This window comes from Artemia sp. Qi Xiang Cuo, chromosome 17, assembly GCF_049724085.1.
Source record: "Artemia sp. Qi Xiang Cuo chromosome 17, ASM4972408v1, whole genome shotgun sequence".
Classification (NCBI taxonomy): Eukaryota; Metazoa; Arthropoda; class Branchiopoda; order Anostraca; family Artemiidae; genus Artemia; species Artemia sp. Qi Xiang Cuo.
Genome location: NC_142810.1, coordinates 52,086,334 through 52,111,613, shown reverse-complemented (window position 1 = coordinate 52,111,613; position 25,280 = coordinate 52,086,334). Strand labels below are relative to the sequence as shown.

General features: G+C 34.3%; 1 protein-coding gene across 2 annotated transcripts in view; it reads right to left on the bottom strand.

Moving 5' to 3' along the window:
- The window catches only part of wmd (serine-threonine kinase receptor-associated protein wmd), a 36,449-nt gene extending 23,848 nt beyond the window's left edge, over positions 1 to 12,601 (bottom strand). The window contains exons 1-3 of one of the 2 annotated variants that reach the window (XM_089103672.1): positions 12,524 to 12,601; positions 7,492 to 7,640; positions 4,110 to 4,249 (exon numbers count right to left, since the gene is read on the bottom strand). In XM_089103672.1, the coding sequence (XP_088959798.1) occupies positions 4,110 to 4,249; positions 7,492 to 7,600 (249 nt within the window). In that variant the 5' untranslated portion in view covers positions 7,601 to 7,640; positions 12,524 to 12,601. The remainder of the gene's footprint in view (positions 1 to 4,109; positions 4,250 to 7,491; positions 7,641 to 12,523) is intronic. The other variant, XM_089103673.1, reaches the window with a different exon arrangement.
- Positions 12,602 to 25,280: the final 12,679 nt, after the last annotated feature.

Below are 25,280 nucleotides of genomic sequence, written 5' to 3'. Positions count from 1 at the left end.
AGCATCAGTATGCTAACCAGCGTTGCCAACGCGGTACGACTGTACCATTTTTAGTACAATTCATAGGTCCTGGTACAATTTGGTATATTTGAATTTTTTTGGTACAATACAAATTTTACAGTACATTTTGGTTTCATTTGCACCTTTCTGAGTCAAATATCTGTTCATATTTCATTTGTTCGAAAATTCTCAGCTTCCCGCAAGAGTCGGCCTACCCTAAAACTGATTAAAATTAGTATCTGCCCGAAAAGCTTAAAAATATTAGCATAAAAGAGTCTATTATGCAGATAAGACAGATCGATTCATAGCATTATTTTTTATAGGAAATAGTATTATGACCCCCGCCTATACTATACTACCCCTACTAGCATCTAATGTCCCTAATAGCATCCACTACTACCCTAAAGATTGGATTCTTTTGTTACAACAATAAAAATAAAGATTCTTTCGTTAGAATAATAAAAATAATTTCAGAAAATACAGAATTATTCATCCTGGCTAAGACCTAGTGTGAAAACATTAGGAGAAATTAATGCAATAAATCCTCTGATTAAAATCGAAATAGTGTCTTTGTAAAACTCTAGTATATCTCCTTAAAACAGATATATAATTAAAAATATATCGGACTTAAGGCAGATATATAATAATAAATAATATATTTAATGGAATTATAAAGGGTATTTCAGAATTCCCTAATTAATTCCCTAAAAACATATAATACCCTTCGCCTTGCGAAGCTCGGTCCCCTTGTACTTTTTTTAATACATGGGACCGAGCTAATACGTAACGTTAATAGCGTTATTTACGTTAATAACCGAGAACAAACGATAAAAAAAGTACAAGGGGACCGAGCTTCGCAAGGCGAAGGGTATTATGTTTTTAGGGAATTAATTAGGGAATTTTGAAGTACCCTTTATAATTCCATTAAATTTATTATTTATTATTATATATCTGCATTAAGTCAGATACATTTTTAATTAATTAACGTTATAACGTTTTTTACGTTATAACGTAATAAAATTAATTGCGTTAATAACGTAACGTTGATAACGTTATAACGTAATAACGTAATATATATTGTTATAACGTAATACGGTTGTTAAATATGTTAAATACGTAATATATATTGTTATAACGTAATACGGTTGTTAAATACGTTAAAAATTGTTAAATACATAATACGGTAATAATATATAAGGTTATAACGTAATAACGTTAATAACATAACGTTTAATAACGTTTGGATGAGCAAACGTTACAGTTCATCACGATTAAAAACTATTGTAAATCAATAAATATGCAGAAACCACGAGCCTTAGCCACAAAAGGCCAAGGGCTTAGAGATCTGGATCCCCCTTAGCAAGTTCTTTTGTCAGACACAACTCTTGTCCTCTAGGTATAGAAAAACTATTTTACTAAATAAAATAGAATATCTTATTTTTTAACAAAAGCTATAGTGAGTTTCCTGTTGTTAATGTATTTCTGTGTAGTTTTAATTATTAGAATTTCTACTCCGGCAGATGGCAGTAAAATACATGGTCTTTTTATTCTATCGTTAGCCTGTAGGATGTAGCAGGGTAATAGAGTGTTTGTAGGATGTTACGTTGTGTTTCAGCTTAGCAATAGAATGCAAGGTCTTTTAATTCTATCGTTTGTCCGGAAGTCAATTAACCTTTCTAATTTGCAAAACGGATGTGTTGCTAAAAAATCACTAACGCCATTTAGGATTCTTTGCGAACGTCATAATTCCTCTGAGGCTTAAAAACACCTTCCCAAGGTATAATTTTGACTCTCAACCATTCTTAAAAGTTTGATTTCCCAGATTATCTGCCTTCTAATACATTAAAAACCCTAGATCAACAATCTTTATAATTTTTTGGACCATAAACATAATAAAAAACTAATAAAAACATAATATAAAATTTGATTAGGAGCTTATTTGGATTTAATATTAAATATTAATATTTGATAATATATATTTACATATTTGATAATGTATAATTCATGTTTTTAGTAAATTATAAACTACTTTTATTTTTATTATAATATACGATATATTTATGACAAAATATTGATTAATATTCTTTATAACTTATAAAAAAAAGATAAGTTTATCTTTACAATTTTTATTAAGTGTATGCCCCAAACACTTTATTATAATATATAATAAATTGTTTGGAGCATAAACATAAAATTTAATCATAAACATAATAAAAACTAATAGAAACACAATATAATTTGATTAGGAGCATATTTGATATTTATTAAAAAATACATACATTTCACATACATAAATTTCAGGCGGGACACAGGCCCACCAGAAATCTCAAATTTTTCTGAATCTATGAGCACATCTTAGTCATATTACCAAAGACTTTATTTTTATTTATTTTTACTTGCCTAAAAAAAAATTCTCCGTATGTAGCCTACCTATCCAGCATTGTCAAGATTTTTTACATCCCGAAAAAGTTTTCTCGAGTATTGCATGACTATTTTTGGATTTGCGGTTTTATACCCAAACTATCCCTCTCCATCCCTAAAAATTTCATGGCTGCTTTAGCCATTTGTTTGATCAAATTTTTTTCGTGAACAGGCAGCAAAAAGAACATAAAAATTAGGCTAAAGTCCCACACACGGAGTAATTTATTGGTTTTAGCTCCCCCCCCCCCCGCCCTTTGCTCTGAATCCCAAAAAGAAACAAACGTTAGTATAAAAAAACGCCTTATATTTTTAGTTCCGTTTTCGTGTGGGAGGAAGGGAAAAGAAGACGTCTAAGGTTAAAAAAAAGACAGAAATATTACCGATTTTTAACTCTGTTACCAAATTCTTGATATCAGGATGTTTAAACCTTTTAAGTCCAATACCTCTAAAAGCGTTCACCATACCCCAAACAAGGAGACATCTAATATTTTTAAAATTTACAGTACAAATAACGCAAAATATTTTAAGCTTTTCTAAAGAATGACTCTTTATCCGAGATCCAAACAAGCCGAAAATGTTTATAATTATTACTAAACCCATACTCTTTGGCACAGGATACATTAGACTATGCTATGTAGCCCTTGAAGCAAAAGAACTGAAATACTTGTTGTCTTATTAATGATCAGTTTTTCCCCAGTTTTACGGGATACTTGGTGAAAGACACCGTAGCTAGAGAAAATTCACAAGCTAAATGTAAAATTCACCAAGGGTATAATTATACCAAAACGCTTATTTGAAGAATTCTACCTTAAGACAACCACCTTAAAAGAGTCCAAATGTGTCCCATCTACCAACAATCTCCGTCCTCCATACCTCTGCAAATTCTTCTAAGTAAGCCATGCAGATTCCAATGAGTATTATTACAACGTGGAGTAGGGGGCAATTTACCGCAAGAATTTTTGCCCTTTTAAATTTTGTCATTTTTTTATACTTTCACTAAAAAATAACTTTTTTAATACTTTCATTGGAAAAACATCCTTTTTGTATTTTCATTGAAAAAAATCGAAAAAAAAAATTATGCTCCTCCTTACTAGTTATGAAAAATACATTTTTGCACCTCTACATATTTATAAATTGGCACCAATCTATAAGGGGCCAGGGGGCCCTGGGCTGGCACCAAAACAAGAAAGATTCTAAGTATCCCTCCTCCACACTTTGCATACGTCACATTACATCATCAACAGAGATACAACTAGCATTACAGTTTATAGGGAATACCAATTCCAGTTTCAACGCTGTATCAGGTGCAGAGATGCTTTTATTAGCAGCTGCAAATACATAGATTGATGCTTCTGATTCTCAACTAGCCCTGCGAGGACGCGATGTAAAGCGCGCTTTTGATTCCCTAATTCCGACCTTTCTTCCTTCAAGAGAAAGTGATGGTTTCCATAACTGAATGGAGCAAAAAGGTCAGGTTCAACTTTAAAGCTGAGCTAGCTTTACGAAAGCAGAGCGTTCCTGATCAGAGAGAATCATAAGGAAGGACTTAAAAAAAATTGAAACTTCATAAGTGGGGGTTTAGAGTGAGGCTCTGAGTAAACTGGCATGATGGAGGAGTGTGCGCAGGGGTATTGGCTTCAGGCGATTTGGTACTACAATGATTTGTAACCAGCACTAATTTTAATTACCTTTGCACAGAAGTCGGCAGCTCCAGTGGCAGCTCTTGTGGCATCTGCATTCAAAGAAACTCCCCAAACAGCACCTTTATGACCTTCATAGGTCCCAATCCAGTCACCTGTGTGTCCTTGCCTTAGCATAGGTTTGCCATCTATAATCACAAAAATGTGATAATAATTATACTTTAAGACAAATATGAGACAGAAAAACTCTTACTGTAAAGACTTGTGGCTGACAAATATGAGGCAGAAAAACTCTTACTGTAAAGACTTGTGGCTGACAGAATAATTTGACTAAATGTCCGAATGTTGCCCAAAAAAATTGAAGTATAATACAAGATTTCAATTCTTAAAAGAAACTGAAAAACTTAACAAAATATTACAATAATAAACCAATTATAAAACTTTGCCAATTAAAAGAACTAATATATAAAAGAATAAAAAAAAACTTTTTCCGAGAAAAAATTAAAACATGCAGATATTGTCATAAATTAAAAAATGAAACCCAAAATGAATAATAACCACATCAAACATAAAGACAACAGATAAATAAAAGTTCAAATAGGGATAAAATAGGGAATTAAGAATTAAAGATGTGATTTAGGAAAGTCGTTAGAAGGTTAGTACAATAATCTGCAAATGCAACCTCTTCAATGCAATAATCTCACTAGCTTGTAGGAATTTTCAATTGCATACGAGGTGCAGTAGAAAAGTAATGAGACTGATTTTTCTTAACAAAGTTTTTATTTAATTCGCACACTAACGTTGTCCCCGTCAAAGTAGTTCTCTTGGGCAGCAAAACACTGCTGGAGACGTTGTTCTCACTCTTTGTAGTAGCACTGGAAGACTTCAACTGCTATGGTCTCAAGTATGTCTGTTATAGCCTTTTGGAAGGTTTCTAAAGTTACAAAATGAGGGCAAATCATTTTGGTTACTTCAAAAGGGGACTGGAATTTTAATTTTTGTTTGAATGAGCCCTCTCCTAATATTCTAGGACCATCGGTTTGATATGATCACCCCTGGGGCAAACAAAAAAATAAACACGCATCTATGATTTTTCTTCTGGCAAAAGACATAAAATCCCACACTTTTGAAGATGAGAGCTTGAAACCTCTACAGTAAGGTTCTCTAATAAGCTGAATCTTGTAGGACAATTTTCATTAAGATTGCTTGACTTTTGAGGGGTGTTTCCCCACTTTTTCAAAAATCAGGCAAATTTTCCCAAGTTTGCAGCTTCTGAAACTTAATGATTTTCTATATTTGGAATCAGCATAGAAAGCCAATTCTTTTGATGTATCTACTGATATCAAAATTACGTTTTTTAGAGTTTCAGTTACTATTGAGATATTCTATCATGCACAACAAGAACATAACTTCACTAATCACAGTCTCACAAATCGCGTAGTCATCAGATGGAGTACAAATTCGAACAGAGCTATGGAAGGGTCCTGATACACGTGCTGTCTCAGACAACAGTGCAGGGTTGCCAGATAACTTGTAGTATCATCAGTCTCATTTTTATTCTACCACATTTTATAGAATTGATCAATACCTTATATTACAGAAACAGACTGTTGAGAAGAATCAAGACCAATTAATGGTAATTTGAATGTCATGGTTATTCAAGCTAATCATAATTTTGAATAAATATGGATTAACTGATAATATACCAACGTTTCTTAAAGTAGAGTTTCACAAGAAAAGGCAAAATGGACTTTTTCTATGTCCAAAAATATTATGTCCTCTATTACTGGTAACAAATGTAATGTGAGTAAAATCAAGGAAAATATTGCATGAAATACCTAATTACCAGGGCACCAATTACCAAAGCTAATTAGCAAACTTTTGAAAGTACAACTGCATGAGAAAGAGAATTTATATCTTCTATAATGCATAAAACAGTAACAGCCAGAATATGAGCATTATCAAATATTAATTTGAATAAAATAAATACAAGTTACAGATGTAGGGTTTGTTCAATACCCCTCAAAAAGTAAACTGATGTGCTTTTGATGTTCAAAAACAGAAAAAGAAAGCTTTCTAAAAAAAAATGTGAGCCTTTCCAAATATATTCCCAAGAGAAAAAGCAAAATGGGTCTATATTGATGAATAAATAACTTGATTATGAGGTACTAATTCCTAATAGCAATTTATTCTTCTTTTTTTTGAGAAAATGGTATCAAGAATCTTAAATTAGTCTAAATATAAATCTACTTTAAATTAATCTGATTTATAGTCTATAATGTTTCTCTTAGGTAAAAGACATTTATCCCTTTACTTCTCAACATAATTTATGCCTGCATCCAAATCTTAAACAGGAAACGACAATCAGTTTTATTTGTTTGTTTTTTTGTCTTTTCCTTTTCCTTTTATATACATATTTTAATTTTTTACATTACATTATTGGTTTGTATTTAAAGTTCATGCACGGAAGATATAATTATGATGATCTTAAATTTCCAAACAGAATATAGTTTTCAGAAAGAAATTCTTGCTACTAAATAAATTTGTCTTATAATACTATTTGTAAGTTAAAAATTTCTCTTAGATGTATTGTAAGATTAATCAAACAGTAATCAAAGCCATTCCCTCCCCCTCATTACTGTCACCCTATCTATCTCCTAAATTTTGCCTCCCAATACAAATAGTCCCTGTATGATAGCATACAAGTTAGGGGAACAAACTTTTTATGAAGATTCATTTATGTCTGTTTTTTCTTTTTTTGCTAAAACCTTGAAACTCAAACTTTGAAACAGTCCTCACAACACATGGAAATCATTTCTTCCTTTTGGTTTCCTTGATTTGATGTCCTCAACATTGTTTTGATAAATTATTTTTCTCCTTGTATTCCCAGTCATAGAGTCTTGTGGGTGATATTTTATATTTTATGTCCTTTTATTGCTTTAAATTCATTGTTGAGTTGTTGAATAAATCCATCTTTCTATCTATCAAGAACGGCTGAAAGTCTTTCTTTACATCTATAGCTTCACAGATATCATTAAATACTTTATTGCATAGAGTATTGAACAGAAACTGTATAAATTATTATTAACTTGCCTTGGGAAATTCAAGTATCAGTTTTATTTAAATTTCATAAAGAAAGAAAAAAAAACAATAGGTACCCCCCCCCCTGCAAAAATGGGCACCTACTTCATAATGCGTGTTTAGTGTTTCAACAGATCGCACAATCAAATCTGGGATCTTTCCATTGATTTACAATGGTCCAGAATTGCTTGAAAGGTAACAGTGATCAGAAATGATTGATGATCAGTCTGTTTTGTTCAGTTTTGTCCCTATTATTTCAGCCCAAAACAACTGGTCTGTCTTCCACAAAAATGATAATCTGATAACCTGATAAATGATATGATAACCTGACATTAAGACTTAGGCTTACCTTTACAGGCAGAAATCAGAAAATATTCATTATTTCTAACTTTACTGAATGCTAAATCCACAACAGGTCTGGTGTGTCCACTACAGGTTAAAGGAGTTTGGCGCAGCATGGTATTTACCAAAACAAATTACCAACAGCCAGCAAAAGATCTGTAAGTTAAAGCTTTAGAAAACAAAATACAAATTAAAACAAAGACAATACATGGGTTTTTAATTGCCTTAAATCAACAATTCCAAATCCACAATCTTTTTTTGAGTGTAGTTGTCAAATTCACATTTTAGATAATGAAATTAAAATCCTTATTGTCAGTAGAACAGAATTTTTATAATTTGAACTATCAGCAGAATGGCAAATTTAAAATTCAGATTGTGATTTTAGAATTTGGTTTGTCAGTGAAAACAGCTTTACATGTGACTTCAAACCATGTTGAAATTCAGCTATTTTGACAATAAAATAAAACTCCATCAAGCTTAAGTAAGGCATTAAGAAAGACAAAAGTCAGTCTTAAGGGATCTATGGCAAAGGAAAAATATTACTGTTCACAGTTTCAGGCTTAGGGTTTCAAATGCTCAAGAACATCACTAATGTGTTAGGATAGCAAGAAATAAGTGGTGATCTAATATCAAACATAGCCAATTCTTACCAGGCTTGGTGTTTTGAGTAGCCTTGTGGGTGCATGAATTAGCAGTAGAGATGAACAAATCATTAGAATTTAGAAACAAATTAGTGAGGTATGTTCAGAAGTAGATTTCTTTTTCTTTCTTTTCTTCTCTCTTTCTTTATATTTCTAGTTTTTCTATTAAATATATTTTTAGTTTCTCTATTTATTTTTATTTCCAGTATTTTCTTTATATTTCTAGTTTCTCTATTTCTTTACATTTCTAGTTCATTTCTTTATATTTCTAGTTTCTCCATTCCTTTATATCTCTAGTAGCCTATATTTCTTTCTTCTTGCAAGGTAACTCCAAAGCTCTTTCAGAGGAGATTAACAATATGGCAATCTAGGAATAACCTTTCCAGAAAAAGAGAATTTATTCAAACAAACAACAACTACAGTTTAACATGCATCACAAGAAGGTAGGTGGTAAAATATACCACCCTCTTTTCCAAAAGGGTGGTAAAATATACATTAAAATAAAACAAGAGAATTAACACCCAGTTTAGAATATAATTTCTGAGCAGCACCAGAGACATTATAGCAAACAATTTCATGTATTCATACCCTAATGAGTCATCAGTTACTGATTTATTTACCCTGTCTCCTTCAAAAAGCAACTAAATTTATACTTACTAAAAAGTATTTCTTTAATTACACTCTTAAACAAAGAAATATCATTAGTATTATTTATATTCTGATCAAGGTGTTTCCAACTTCTACCTCCCTCCCTGTATAAATGACTCCCCTTTAAGAGAGTTTCCATATAATAGCTATTAATTCAAACATGGTAATCAATAATTGCTCTTCAAATTTACTGACAAAGACAACCAGAAAATAAAAGGCTTAAGATTATTTGATTTCTTAATTTCAGCCCTAGGTTGGATCAAAACCTCATAAGAATTAAAAATATATCTGCACAGATGTCTGCAGATTTTATCAACAAATATCTGCACAAGGAATTCAACATTTATCTGCACAAAATCCATCCATACACTTAATCTACAATCTTAAATCAATCTTGAATTGACCAGGTTATTTACTAGGCTATGTTCAAAAGCTGGCCTGCTTAGAGAAAAATTTTTAATTGGTCAAGTGCAGCACTTTTTTGGCTTCAGATTCCTTGTATGTCTTTGACCAAGCTAAATTGTGCATGCTGTCAACTTCTTACTTCACTGACCTCTTCAAAATAATGGATATGGTATTGAATACACACTGTCAAAAGAGAGACAAGTAGAAGTGATACATCTGCTGAAGCAGTGCTGCCACATTGTTCATTACAGGAGAGAGAGTAAATAATCTAACTCTGCTTATAGTAGCATCATTTCATAAAACATAGGGAGGGGAAAATGGATTTATAATGAAACAGTAAGTTTAAAACAGATGTTTTAAGCCTTGTTAAACCCAAAAACTAGAAATATTTTGGACATTTTCAAGAGCTCAAAAAGTGCTTAAATTTGAATTTCTTACTGAAGTGATTATTATATATGTAAAGAGCATAAAAAAAGGCTTCAAGTGGTATGTTCACTTTATTTGTAAGTCAATAATATGAACAATGAAAAATTTACCTTTCATCCTAGCTAAATTAGCCTATAGTGCAACCTAGAAATTTATCCTTTAGATCCCTCCCTGAAAGTTTCATTTCCCTTTCCAAGATAATTTGTTTAGGTAAAATTGTACTTTAGCTACTTTTGGCTATCCTGGAAAGGGGTTAAGTTAGGAAAATGAACCTTTCAGGGATGGTTCTACAGGCTAAAGTATGGCCCGGGAAGGTATTTTGAAGCACCTACCTCTGCTCCTTCTCCCTCTAGAGGGTCCTGACCTTTGATGACCTTTAAAAATATGTGTGTTATAAAAGTGAAACCTTGCAGAATAGATCTTCTGCTTAAATGAAGTACAAAAGTGTAGCTGAAAATTGTTTTCAGCTTCACAACTTTGCTCAATCCCTATTTATGAGGTTTCAAAAATCTGCAATCACATTTCCTAAATTAAAGAAAAACAAAAACATTTATATGGCTTAAAATTCTATTCAAATAACTGGAACTGTATCTTAGGAACTAAAACCAGAGAAAAAGAAACTGATAGCTGAAAATTAAGGCAAAATATTGTTTTGTCAAAATTTCAATATGTATAGACCTATCATCTACACAAATTTCAGGACCATCTAGAGGAGAAGGAGTGGAGGTAGGTACTTCAAAATACCTTCCCATGCCATACTTTAGCTTATAGACCCATCCCTGAAAGTTTCATTGGTCAATACTTACCAAATCCTATTATTGAGTTTCAAATAAAGTGAATATAGTATTTGATGCCTTTTTTATGCGGATTACAAATATAACAATCATTTCTATTGGAAATGAATTTTAGCCCCCCCCCCTTATATATGCCAATTCAGGGTATATATTTCTACATTAGAGGGGGGGGGGCAAATTTTATTTCTGATTTAAATGGGAGGTAAGTTTGAATTTACCCCCCCCCCCCCCCCCCCCAATGTAGAAATATATACCCTGAATTGGCATATAGGCTATAGGGGGGGGGGTCAAAAATTCATCTCTGATAGAAATGATTATTATATTCATAATAAGCATAAAAAAAGGCATCAAATGGTGTATTCACTTTATTCCTAACTCAATAATATGATTTGGTAAATATTGACCATTTCATTTTCCTAACTTAACCCCTTTCCAAGATATCCACAAGTAGCTAATGTAGACTTTTACCTTTGTTTTCAGGTTCACAACTTTGCTCAATCCCAATTTGCAAGGTTTTAAAGATATGCATATACATTTCCTAAATTTTGAGAAACAGCATTCATATGGCTTAAAATTCTACTCAAATAATAAGAATTGCATTTTCATAACTAAAGCTAGAGAAAAAGAAACTGATAACTGAAAATTAAGGTAAAATGTTGTTTTGTCAAAATTTTGGTAAATATCTACCAAATCATATTATTGAGTTAGGAATAATGTGAATACACAATTCAATACTTTTTTTTAAGCTGATTACAAATATAATAAGCATTTCTATCAGAAATAAATTTCAGCCCCCCCCCCTATATGTACCTAACCTAACCCTGAATTGGCATATATAGGGGGGGCTGAAATTCATTTCCAATAGAAATGCTTATTATATTCGTAATCAGCATAAAAAAAGGCATTCATATGGCTTAAAATTCTACTCAAATAATAAGAATTGCATTTTCATAACTAAAGCTAGAGAAAAAGAAACTGATAACTGAAAATTAAGGTAAAATGTTGTTTTGTCAAAATTTTGGTAAATATCTACCAAATCATATTATTGAGTTAGGAATAAAGTGAATACACCATTTGATGCCTTTTTTTATGCTGATTACAAATATAATAGCCTAATCATTTCTATTAGAAATTAGTTTCAGCTCCCCCCCCCTATATATACCTAAACTAACCCAACCTAACCTTTAATTGGCATATATAGGGGGGGGGCTGAAATGGTAAAGTTCTGTGAAATCATATTATTGAGTTAGGACTAAAGTGAATATATTCAATGCCTTCTTTTATGCTGATTACAAATATAATGAGCATTTCTATTGGAAATGAATTTCACCCCCCCCTTATATATGCCAATTCGGGGTTAGGTTAGGTATAGCCTATTTCGGGGGGGGGGGGCTTAAATTCATTTCCCATAGAAATTGTTATTATATTAATAAACATCAAAAAAAAAAGCATTGAATGGTGTATTCACTTTATTCCTAACTCAATAATGTGATTTTGTAGAACTTTACTCTTCCCTTCTGGTAAAGTTCTACCAAATCATATTATTGAGTTAGGACAAAAGTGAATACACCATTCAATGCCTTTTTTATGCTGATTATTAATATAATAATCATTTATATCGTAAATGAACTTCAGCCCCCCCCCCCTATATATGCCAATTCAGGGTTAGGTTAGGGATATAGAGGGGGGGCGGCTGAAATTAATTTCCAATAGAAATGATTATTATATTTTTAATCAGCTTAAAAAAAAGGCATCAAATGGTGTATTCACTTTATTTCTAACTCAATAATATGATTTGGTAGAACTTGACCACTGAAATTTATTTCCGATTGAAATGCTTATTATATTCGTAATCAGCATAAAAAAAGGCATCAAATGGTGTATTCACTTTAGTCCTAACTCAATAATATGATTTGGTAGATATTTACCAAAATTGCAACCTGTCATGTAGGCAAATTTCAGGATCCTCAAGAGGGAGTAGGAGTGAAGGTAGGTACTTCAAAATACTTTCCCGGGACATACTTTAGCCTATAGACCCATCCCTGAAAATTTCATTTTCCTAACCTAACCCCTTTTCAAGAAAGCCAAAAGTAGTCAGTATTTCCCTTTTTTGTTGTCTGTTTACCTTCTATTAGCCTACCGGGTTTCTAAATTAGCCTAGAATAAGGAAGTGCTCCAGCTCTAAGGATTCGGACACCTTTTCTGTTTCTTCTCAAAGTTTTAACTGAATAGATTTTTTAATAAATATAGCAATGTTGCCACTTCACCGATACCAAAAAGCGGTGCCGGTTGATGAAAAAACCGGTGTTTTTGCGGTATCCTTTCTACCGAAACACGGTATAATTAATGGTATATTTTGATACCCATAATTCAAATACATCGTCACTAGTTTCAAAAAAAAACTTACTTTTTAAAAGCAATTAATTCCTTGTTACTTTTCTAGCAAATGGATACTATTCTTTAAGTGGTGGATTTGCCACGGACTTTGAACAAGAAAGGTAGAATAAAATAAAAAGAAATCTCCCCTAGATATGCACCCCATATAAAAAATGGAAAAGAGTCCCGAATGATAAATTCATATCTTTTTCCCACTTTCTGGTGCTCTTACCCGTTCTTCATCATTAATAGCTCGTCCAGACCACCCGTTCTCAAGAAAATTGGAAGGAATATAATCTATTCCTTTCTGTTTTAAACTAGATTAAAATTTATGGTTCCATTGTAACTGAACCACCGTGTAACTGAACCCCAAGCAACTGAACCCCTGTAACTGAACAACCACGCAACTGAACCACCGTCCAACTGAACCCCCGTGCAACTGAACCCTCCTGCAACTGAACCCCCATGCAACTGAACCCTCGTGCTACTGAAACCTCATGCAACTGAGCCCCCTTTAACTGAACCCTCGTGCAACTCAACCCCCGTGCAACTCAACCCCATTTAACTAAAACCCCGTGTAACTGAACCCTCGTGTAACTGAACCCTCGTGCAGCTCAAACACTGTACTTACATTAGGTAAAACACAAGTTCGAATCTTTACACAGCTACTCACGCTCTTCCTCCATCACAATCGATGGAGAGCCTCCCTTTTAAAACCCTCCCAAGAAATTCTTATTTCCCTTAAATATTTCTTTATGACGTCTGTCAACTTCATTAGCGGATATTCTGGTTTTCGTTTGGGGTACTTGTCCATTATTCAGAAAACCCCCAAGTTGATTCAATTTACAGATATACGGGTTGAAAAAAGTGAGACGCTTGGGGGATAGATAGGATATATATATATAGTTTGGGCAAAATACTTTCATATTAGAGGGTAGGGGTTAAATATAACGGCGGTGCATGCAAAATGTAACCTAATCTAACCAAAATGCCAGCTCTATATATTAAATATTTAATTGAAACAAAACTACAACGTAGTTTTGGTAGATTTTTCATTATTCATATTATTGACTTACAAATAAAGGAAACATACCACTCGATGCTTTTTTTATGCTCTTTCCAAATATAATAATCATTTTTGTCGGAAATGAATTTTACCCCCCATCCCTATATATACCAATTCAGGGTATATATTTGCACATAAGGGGGGTGGGGGGAGAGTTTGAGCTTACCTCTCATTTACATCAGAAATGAAATTTACCCCCACCCCCCTAATATACAAATATAACCCTGAATTGGTATATATAGGGGTGGGGGTAAAATTCATTTCCGACAAAATTGATTATTATATTTGGAAAGAGCATAAGAAAAGGCATCGAGTGGTATGTTTACTTTATTTGTATGTCAATAATATGATTAACAAAAATTTACCGTAGTTTTTCCCTTGAGCCTAAGTTAATTGTATCCGAATACAGAACGGTTATTGTCTGATCTTGCAGTCCAAATTCTTGGTGTTTTCTGAATAATGGACAAGAACCTCGTTTGGTCTTAGATGGTTGGCAAACAACGACAATATTTGGCAATCCTTCAACCGCGACACGTGTCCTAGCCCTCACGTACTTTCTCTCATTATAGCCCTAGAAAGTGGGATTGAAACACATTTTGTATAACTCTAGAACAGCCCTATAACTTTTAACTTTATATCGAATTAGCTCCTTTAAAAGTTTCAAGAATATTTCTAGCTATTAATTAAAAAAAAAACTTTCTGAAAAATTAGTTTTTCAATTATAAGTAAAGGCCATTTTAAACTTAAGCTCAGCAGATACAAATACCGGTTAAAATTCAAACTCAAAACGACCAAAAATTACTATTAATGAATAAATGAAATCCAAAACGAACAGAAATTAAATAAACAATCATATCAAAAAACATACAACAAGTAATAATATAAATGAACAGATAAACCTTAAAGAGAGTATTGCTTAGATTTAATATGAAAATCAATCTTAAAACGAATAAAAATATTGTTCTATTGAAGTATAAATGAAACTTAAAACGGACAGAAATTAAATAAACAATCAATGCAAACAAACATACGATATATATTAATGTAAATTAACAAATAAATCTTAAAACGAGTGAAACTTAAGTTGAGTATGCAAATCAAGCTTGAAACGAACAAAAATCACTACAAACAAGAGTTTGGGTATCACCTCCTCCTTTCACTGTAAAAGTCTAAAACCTACTACTTCATTGGCACTTTACTGAAAACCAATTTTATGACAAATATTTTCTTTTGTACTTAATATTGAAAATGAACAATAAAATTATAAAAGCATTTTGAACTGATGAGCTTTCGGCAATTAATATCATTATACATCAAATATTCAGTTTAATTTATTAGCTCTTTTAAAGTTGTTTAAGACGAATATAGTTTCACTACCAACAAGTGTTGGATACTGCCTCCTTCCTTAACTGTAAATAAAAACCAAAAGCCTACTGCGTCATTGGCGCTTAACAGAAAACGAATTATATAACATATACTTTATTTCCCAGTTCTTACAGCATTGAACATAAAAATAAAATTGCAGTGAAATAAATTCTTGCGTGATGGATCTTTCAACAATTAATATCATTATACATCAAATATTCATTTTGATGTTGTTTATACTTTCCAAGACTGTTCAAGACGCATATAGTTTTCAGTCAAGCGCCAATGACGCAGTAGGTTTTAGACTATCTCAAAATTTTTATTGAATGCATTTGGGGAAAGAGGGGCGTGGGGGGGGGCTAGTTGCCCTCCAATCTCTTATGATTCTAAAAAACTGAACTAGAACACTAAATTTCCAATCAAATGAGCCCTCTCTGAAGTTTTTACAAGCGTCCCTTCAATAAGAACCATTTATTCCCCCCGGGGCATAACTTAAAAAGCCTGCTCTCGGGCCCTGGGGGCTGTTTCCACCCAGGAGTTTTCGTTATATGGTCTTTGAACTATTAAAAAAAAAAAAAGGCTATCACAAAGTTCTTATCGGATGGGTTCGAGGAAAAAAGGGCGCGGAGGGGGTGGGGGGTGGGGCTAGGTGCCCTCCAATCTCTTTTGACTCTTAAAAAGTGAACTATAACTTTCAATTTCCAATCAAATGAGCCCTCTTTGAATTTAATACGAGCATACCTTCCATAAGACCCATATATGCCCCCAGGGCATATCTTACAACGTCTGCCCCCGGGCCCTGGGGGTTTTGTCGACACCGAAATTTTGTTGTATGATCTTTGAACTAATTTAACAAAATAGATATCTCAAAATTTTTATAGGATGCATTTGGGAAATAATAGTTGGGGGGAGCCGGCCCCCAGGTCATAACTTATAATCCTTGCCCTGAAGGCTGTGGGGGGAGTGTCCTGCTCAAACATATAATTTCCAGAACTTTCAACTACTTTGAACAAAATGGCTCTATCACAGTTTTGATTGGATGTGTTTGGGGAAATGGTGGGCGTGGAAGGGTTGTTGGTTACCTTCCAATCACTTTCGACTATTAAAAAGGGAACTAGCCATTTACATTTCCAATCGAATGAGCCCTTTCTGAAGTTTCTACGACAGCGCTTTCTATAAAAACCTTATATGCCCTCAGGGCATAATTTACAACCCTTGCCCTGACGGCTGTTGGGGGAGTTGCTATCCTCAAAGACCTAATCTGCTGAATTTTCAACTACGTTGAACAAAAAGGCTATCTCGAAATTTTAATTGGATGTATTTGGGGAAAAGATGGGCGTGAGACGGGGGTTAGTTGTCCTCTAATCCCTTTCGACTATTAAAAAGGGCACTAGGCCTTTGAATTTCCAATTGAATGAGTTCTTTTTGAAGTTTCTGCGACAAAGCTTTCTATAAAAACCTTATATGTCCCAGGGCATAACTAATAACCCTTGCCCTGAGGGCTCTGGGGGAGTGTCCTCCTCAAAAACATGATTTCCATCTTGAAATCAACTACGCTGAACCAAATGGGTATCTCAAAATTTTGATTGGATGTGTTTGGGGAACTGGGGCGCGTGGAAGGGGTGTTAGTTACCTTCCAAGCACTTTTGACCCTTAAAAAGGACACTAGAATCCTCGATTTCCAATGGAATAAGCCCCCTTGGAAGTTTTTACGACGACCTCTTCCATATGAAGTGCCTCTGGGGGAAAAAAAGATAAATAATAAAACATTGGAGCCATATGGCCTATACTAAAGGCAACGCTATAGCATTGCCTCTGATATATAGGATATCGCAGCACATGGCAATTAGCTGGAACTCACGCAAGAAGTGAAGTTTGGTTAATGCTAAGGAAGTAAAACAAAATAGGGTGAAAATATAATAATTTAGAAACAAATTTCGGCTACATATTTGCACATTAGGGGTGGGGGGTAAAGCATAGCATATATTAAATACGCAAGCTAACCTAGGTACCTCCCCCCCCCCTTCTAAACCCAAAAAAACAAACGTTTAAATATTGTAAACGCAATGACAAACCACGGTCTGCAATCCAATTCTCTATTGAAAGAAACCCGTTTGACTAGTTTCTTAAGCATCTTCCCTATATAATATATCGCGTGGGTTCCAACGAATTGACAAGTACCGACATCGCTTATATGCCCTTTAGAAAAACTGCGTGCAAATAATATTTTTGTTTAATTAAAACATCCTCTAAACGTTCCTTAAAATTTTCACTTTAATACTCTTAGCGTTATTAGTTACAGTAATCGTAGTAGTATATTAGTAGCATATACATGGAACCTTCTGGCTAGTTCGAAGTCTCCCACCCACAATTTATCCTGAAAAGTCTAACTTGTTCATGGAAGCCGTTCTAGAGATATTGCTCTATAACCCTTTTGAGAATGAGGATAATCATAGTCAATTTGATTCAGTTCAATATCAGCCGAAATATTCCTTGACAGCTTCACCTTAATACCCTTAGCTTGCGCATTAGCAGTAGTAGAATTAGTAGCAGTATGAACATAGCACCTTTTATTTTTTTCAAGACACCGAACTGTTCCTAGGATATTGCTGATGCGCCCTTTGGCAACCTTTATACAGATGGCGTGATGCGATTCAATTCACCTTCTACCCTCAATATTCCCTGATAATTCCACCTTCACACCGTTAGGTACAGCTGTAATGGTAGTCCCAGTAATAGTATTAGTAGTAGTGTTAATAGTAATAGCACTAGTGCTAGTAGTAGCAGTAGTATTAACATATTGCCTTTTGGTCAGCTGACGATTCTTCTGATCAAGTTCTAGAAGTTAAAACTTAATACAATTAGCTGTTGCTATCCCATTGCCGATATATCCTTTTGATTACCTATATGTTCATCAAGTTGCTTAATTTTCATCTTAATACTTTTAGCCTACAAGTGGTTGCAATAGAAGTAGCAGTCGAACTAGTAGTAGTAGAAGCTGTTGTAGTATCACTAGTAGTAAATGTAATTAAAATAGTAATAGCAGTAGCAGTAGCGTGCACAGGGCCGGATTTAAAGCTTTGACGCTAAAGAACCAAGCGTTTTTGCCGCTCCGTTTTTGCAAAATTTGCGGGGTTATTCCTAAAAATTCGGGGCCCATGGAAGCAATTAACAGAACACAACTGATGAGCGAAAAGTGATGAAAGAGAGGGGTAATACCGAACTCTCAGCTACCGTTCTAGGGAGACATCTGACAGTTTATAATTAACCATGGAATTACTGTGTTGTTTTAAAGTCACTTTTCTGTGAATTGGCAGCGTGGTGGCAGAGTGCACCTGGCGACGATAAATCACATCAGTCCAGTTTATGTCAGGAAAAAATTACTCAGTGATAATTTATTGATCCCCCTGGCATTATGCGCCCCTAGGTCCGGGCCTAGATGCACATAGTGTCTTTTGTTTTAGTTCAAGTTCCACCTCAAATACCCCATTCTGTCAAATTTTCAACTTGATATGCGTAGCATTAACAGTGCTAGTTTAATAGTAGTAGAGGTCGTAGTAGGAGCGGTAGTGGTAATAATAGTGTTGAATTAGTAGTAGTAGGAACAGTAGTAGCAGCAGTATTAATAGCAGTATTAATAGCAGTAGTAGCAGGCAGATGCCCCAGAAGTGTCATCTTGATACGCTAAGCTGTTCCAAAAAAATTGCTGATACACCTGTATTTGCTAATGCAAGCAATGTGTACACATTGATATATCAGCCATGTGTTTGCTATTGCAAGTTACCAATTGTTAAAATTTAAGGTTTTTATAGAAGGATGGTCGTAAAAACTTTGAAGGAGGCTCATTCGATCGGAAATTGAAAGATCCAGTTCAAATTTGAAGAATCAAAGGTAATCAGAGGAAAATCAGCCTTTCAATCTCAACCAACACCCCCCCCCAAATATATCCGATCAAAATAAACATTTTGTTCAAAATAGTCTGAAGGTCAAATAACCATGCCTTTGGGGTTAATAACCCCACCAGCCGCATCTGGGGCAAGGGCTGTAAGTTAAGCTAGTCGCTCATTGCTAACACATAAGGTTTTTGTAGAAAAAATTTTGTATGAACTTTTGAGGGGGGCTCATTCGATTGGAAATCAAAATTTCCAGGCCACTTTTTCAGATTTAAAAGTGATCGGAGGGCTTCCACCCCACCCTATTTTTTTCCCCAGATACATCCGATATAAATTTTGAGACTGCCATTTTATTTAAAACAGTTCAAAGGTTAAATAACTATACCATAGTTAAATAACTATGGTTCATAACCCTCAGCCTCTGGTGCAAGGGCTGTAAGTTATACAAGTTGCCTATTGTTAACATATAAGTTTTTTATCAAGAAAAGATGGCATGTTTGATCCTATAAATAAAAAAAAGCATGCATCATTAAGGTCAAAACTTAGGTAAATGTCAAGAAGAATGCCAAACACAATCAAAAAGCATTTATTCTATTATTGGTTGTGAAAAGGAAATACCAGGAACTTTTACAATGGCTGATGGCATCAGTCGTCACATTGTTTAGAAAACACTTAGGAGCATGTTCAACTAAATCAAGAGCTACAATGTGCATCCAATTTTAAAAGACATTGTATCTGCAATGTGTCGAGAACAGCTAAGGCTATAAACCTGAGGATATGAAGTTAAAACTTTCAGGGCAAGTTGAAGGAATGTTGAAAAAAAGGCTGAAATGCCACCAGTCCCCCTCCCATGTCCTTTTTAGTTGCAATCTCCTCAAGGACATCTGATCAAAATTCGTTATCTAGATTCACAAAGGCAAAATATTTTCAACACATATGTTTATTACTTAACGTCCAAAAAGTCTGATTGATCCGAAAAACAGAGAAATATATCAGCTTCTTCTTCTTCTTTAATCAAACAGCTTTAATGGTTTGTGACATCGGATCTTCTTTTTCTTCTACAAAAATAAAACAAAGCTTTTTCGTGAATACTTTTGACAGGCGTTTATATAATGAATTTAAGAAACAAACAATTTCAACAAGGTTGAACATGTAAAAATTCTAACTTGTGGTTCAGTTGCATGATGGTTCAGTTACACGAGGGTTCAGTTGCACGGTGGCTCTGCTGCAATATGGTTCAGTTATACGGTGGTTCAGTTGCATGTTGGTTCAGTTGCACGGTGGTTCAGTTGTACGGTGGTTCAGTTGCACGGGGGTTCAGTTACACGGGGGTTTAGTTACATGGGGGTTTAGTTGCATGGGGGTTCAATTAAATTGGGTTGAGTTGCACAGGGGATTAGTTACGCGAGGGTTTAGTTAAATGTGGTTCAGCTGCCCGGTGGTTCATTTACACGAGGTTTCAGCTGCACGGGGGTTCGGTTATACGGGGGTTCAGTTGCACGGTGGTTCAGTTACACGGTGGTTCAGTTACACTGTGTTTCAGTTGCAGGGGTTCAGTTGCTTGTGGTTCAATTACACGGTGGTTCAGTTACACGCACACCAAATGTTTTGTATAGTGCGGCCAGTGTAGGTCTTGACGAGTATGACCACGCTGTCTGATACCGAGTGACCTTTGTCTGCCTCTGCGAATGATTTCTTTTATTTTTGTAGTATCTTTAATATGGTAATTGTCATTAAAATCTAGTCGTGATCATAGTGACGCTCTTTTCCTAGCTATTTCGTTTTCTATTTTTCTTTTTTTTCAGACAATGATACATCTCAGGGTAATTATATATTATTCCTCCAATAAAAGCTGCAAGAGTTACTTTTGGTATAAAAAAATGGCCCTAAGGTAACCACAAACCCCGTAAGTGCACATGAAACTAGATAAAATCTTTTCAAGCTTAGTTCTCATGTTTCCAAATAACTTCAACATTTGCTTTCGATCAGTCATTTTAACTAGGGTTTGTCCCAGTGATGGAGTCAATTTTAGGCAAAGAAAGGGGGAGGGGGTCCAAGGAAAAAGCTTCAAAAAATTATGTCTTGGGCACTGATGTAGACAAGGGTGTCACTACCTTCTTCGCTTTGGGGCGAGGGAAGGAATAAAAATATGCTGGCAAATCAAAAACCAAACCATGCTGATGATTTTTTAAAGCAAGTAAATAATATTCTCTCTCGAAAAGTTGAAAATTATAGAAAAGCATCACTAAAAATTTTATTATTCTGTACACTAATTTTTTTGAAATATATTTTAAGGAGGTAAGTTGTGTAAAAACTGCTTCTGTAGCGCTTACTAAGTGATTTATTCTAAGTCATTTAACTAAGTGATTCATTCCCATTGGTGGTGCAATCTCTAATTTAGTTCTGTATGGGAATGCCCGCCTTCTTAACATAGTCCGTCCCTCCAACCAACTGACTGAAAATAACAGATACTGATTCATGATTACACTCTAACAGAGCAAGTAAAACTACCAGTAAATCCATTTGATGGATCCACTGAAAACCAATTTTATTACAAATATTTTCTTTTGTACTTAATATTTAAAATAAACATTAAAATTATAGTAAAATTTTGAAGTGATGAGCTTTCAGCAATTAATGTCATTATACATCAAATATTCAGTTTAATTTATTAGTTCTTTCTAAAGTTGTTCAAGACGAATAAAGTTTCACTAAAAACAAGAGTTTGGATACTACCCCCTTCCTTAACTGTAAGAAACAACCAAAACTCTGCTGTGTCATTGCCGCTTAACTGAAAACGTATTATATTACGAACATTTTCTTTTCCAGTTCTTACATCATTGAAAATAAAAGTAAAATTAGATTGTAAATTCTTTAACTGATGGATATTTCAACAATTAATATTATTATACATCAAATATTCAATTTGATGTTGTTTATACTTTCCAAGACTCTTCAAGACGCTCAAAGTTTTCAGTAAAGCGCCAATGACGCAGTAGGTCTTAGACTTTTACAGTGAGCGAAGGAGGCGATACCCAAACTCTTGTTTGTAGTGATTTTTGTTCGTTTCCAGCTTGATTTGCATATTCAATTTAAATTTCACTCATTTTCAGATTTATTTATTCATTTACATTAATATATATTGTATGTCTGTTTGCAAAGATTGTTTATTTAATTCCTGTTCGTTTGAATTTTCATTTATACTTCAATAACAAAATATATGTTTTCGTTTTAAGCTTGATTTTCATAATCAATCTAAGCATCATTCGCTTTAAAATCTATTTATTCACTTTTATTACTACTTGTTGTATGTTTTTTGCTATGATTGTTTATTTAATTTCTGTTCATTTTGGGTTCCATTTATTCTTTAATGGTAATTTCTGGTCGTTTTGAGTTTGAATTTTAACAGGTATTTGTATTTGCTGAACTTAAGTTTAAAATGACCTTTACTTTTCTTTAAAAAACTTATTTTTCGGAAAGTTTTTTTAAATTAATTTTTGTTCGTTTTTGATTGCAAAAAGTTTCAAATTTTAAAAATTCCTTATTTCAAAATCAAACTTAAAAAAAAATCAAATGTTCATCAAAGTATCAAAGCTGGTATCAAAGTCACAATATCAAAATGAAAAAATGAGTTTGTGTCAACCTCGAAGTTTTTATTATTTGATATTTGAACTATTTTTAACATAGCGGCTATCTCAAAATTTTTATCGGATGGGTTTGGGGAAAAAAGGGCGTAAGGGGGGGGGCTAATTGCCCTTTGGTCTCTTTTGAGTCTTAAAAAGTGAACTAAAACTTTCTAATTTTAATCAAATGAGCCCTCTCTGATGTTTATACGAGAATCCTTTCTATAAGAACCATATATAAGTAGGGAAGCCATAATATCTCCCGGGCCTACATAATTTATTCAAGGATTATTGATCCAGTCTAATGGGGTCAATACCCCCCCCCCGTTTCAAGGTCGATTAATTTGTTGTTTCTAGGTGTAATGACTCCGGGAAAAAGTTTGCACATGCGCATTGACGGAAAGAGATGTTTTGATCGACTCGAAGGGGAAGTAGATTTCTGAGAAATTGATTTAAATAATCGGTGGGGAATGTATTGATCGAGTCTAACGGAATTAGAAATGACATCACTTGTTTTCTAGGAATTATGCGGGACTCTAAAGAGATAGAAATTCCATTTTTAAATATGGCTTCTTTGGTTTTTAGTGACAGAGACAAATTAATATTCTATTTTTAAATATGGCTTCTCCGATCTTTAGGTCAGAGTGATAAATTGATATTCTATCGAAACCATAATGGTGTAGCTAGGAACACCTTAGAGATGAAGACAGATTGAATTTATTTAACGCGGGAAACAGGAACACGCAGAAATTACTTTTAGGGGATTGTTTGGGCGAAACCGTTTGAGACATTTTAGAAGATGATTTGGGCGAAACAGTTTGAGACATTTTAGAAGAAGATTTGGGGTGAAACGCTGTGGTCGTTGTAATACATAAGTTCCATTTGAACAGTGTTGTGAGGTCCCCTACCCCAACCCCAAAGGGCCCAATCCCCCCCCAAGGGCTCCCGGGCGCTCAAAGGTCCCCCGGGCCCCTAAAGGCCCCCAAAGGGCCCCCGGATCCCCCAAAGGCCCCCGAGCCCCCAAGGAATCCCCGGGGCCCCAAAGGCCCCCCGGGCCCCCACATTTTTTTAATACTTTTTTGAATCAATTTGTTTGTATGTCTGGGTTGGTGCTTGCAAGTCCGTGTTTGCCTTTGTTGGTTTGTATGTCTAAAGTGCCTGTCTTTCTCTGTTTACAAGTCTGATTCTATTTGTTTGCATGTCTGGGTTGGTGTTTGCAAGTCCAAGACTTTGTCATTGTTGGTTTTAATGTCTAAAGTGTCTGTCTTTCTCTGTTTGCATGTCTGAATCTATTTGTTTGCATGTCTGGGTTGGTTTTTGCAAGTCCAAGTATTTGTCTTTGTTGGTTTGAATGTCTAAAGTGTCTATCTTTCTCTCTTTGTGTGTCTTATTCTATTTGTTTGCATGTCTAGGTTGGTGTTTGCAAGTCCAAGAATTTGTCTTTGTTGGTTTAAATGTCTAAAGTGTCTGTTATTCTCTGTTTGCATGTATGAATCTATTTGTTTGCAAGTCTGGGTTGGTGTTTGCAAGTCCAAGAATTTGTCTTTGTTGGTTTGAATGTCTAAAGAGTCTGTCTTTCTCACTTTGTGTGTCTGATTCTATTTAATTGCATGTCTAGGTTGGTGTTTGCAAGTCCAAAAATTTGTCTTTGTTGGTTTGAATGTCTAAAGTGTCTGTCTTTCTCTGTTTGCATGTATGAATCTATTTGTTTGCAAGTCTGGGTTGGTGTTTGCAAGTCCAAGTATTTGTCTTTGTTGGTTTGAATGTCTAAAGTGTCTGTCTTTCTCTGTTTGTGTATCTGATTCTATTTGTTTGCATGTCTGGGCTGGTGTTTGCAAGTCCAAGAATTTGTCGATGTTGGTTTGAATGTCTAAAGTGATTGTCTTTCTCTGTTTGTGTGTTTGATTCTATTTGTTTGCATGTATGAGATGGTGGTTGCACGTCCAAGAAATTGTCTTTGTTGTTTTGAATGTCTAAAGTGTCTGTCTTTCTCTGTTTGTGTGTCTGATTCTATTTGTATACTTGTATGAGATGGTGGTTTCAAGTCAAAGAATTTGTCTTTGTTGGTTTGAATGTCTAAAGTGTCTGTCTTTCTCTGTTTGTGTGTCTGATTCTATTTGTTTCCATGTCTGGGTTGGTGTTTGCAAGTCCAAGTATTTGTCTTTGTTGGTTTGAATGTCTAAAGTGTCTGTCTTTCTCTGTTTGTATGTCTGATTTCATTTGTTTGCATGTCTGGGTTGGTGTTTGCAAGTCCAAGTATTTGTCATTGTTGGTTCGAATATCTAAAGTGTCTGTATTTCACTGTTGTTCTGTTTTATAATTTTTGTTTGCATGTCTGTGTTGGTGTTTGCAAGTCCAAGAATTTGTCGCTGTTGGTTTGAATGTCTAAAGTGTATGGCTTTCACTGTTTGTGTGTCTGATTCTATTTTTTTTGCATGTCTTGGTTGGTTTTTGCAAGTCCAAGAATTTGTTTATGTTGGTTTGAATTTCTAAAGTGTCTGAATTTCTCTGTTTGTGTGTCTGATTCTATTTGTTTGCATGTCTGGGTTGGTGTTTGCA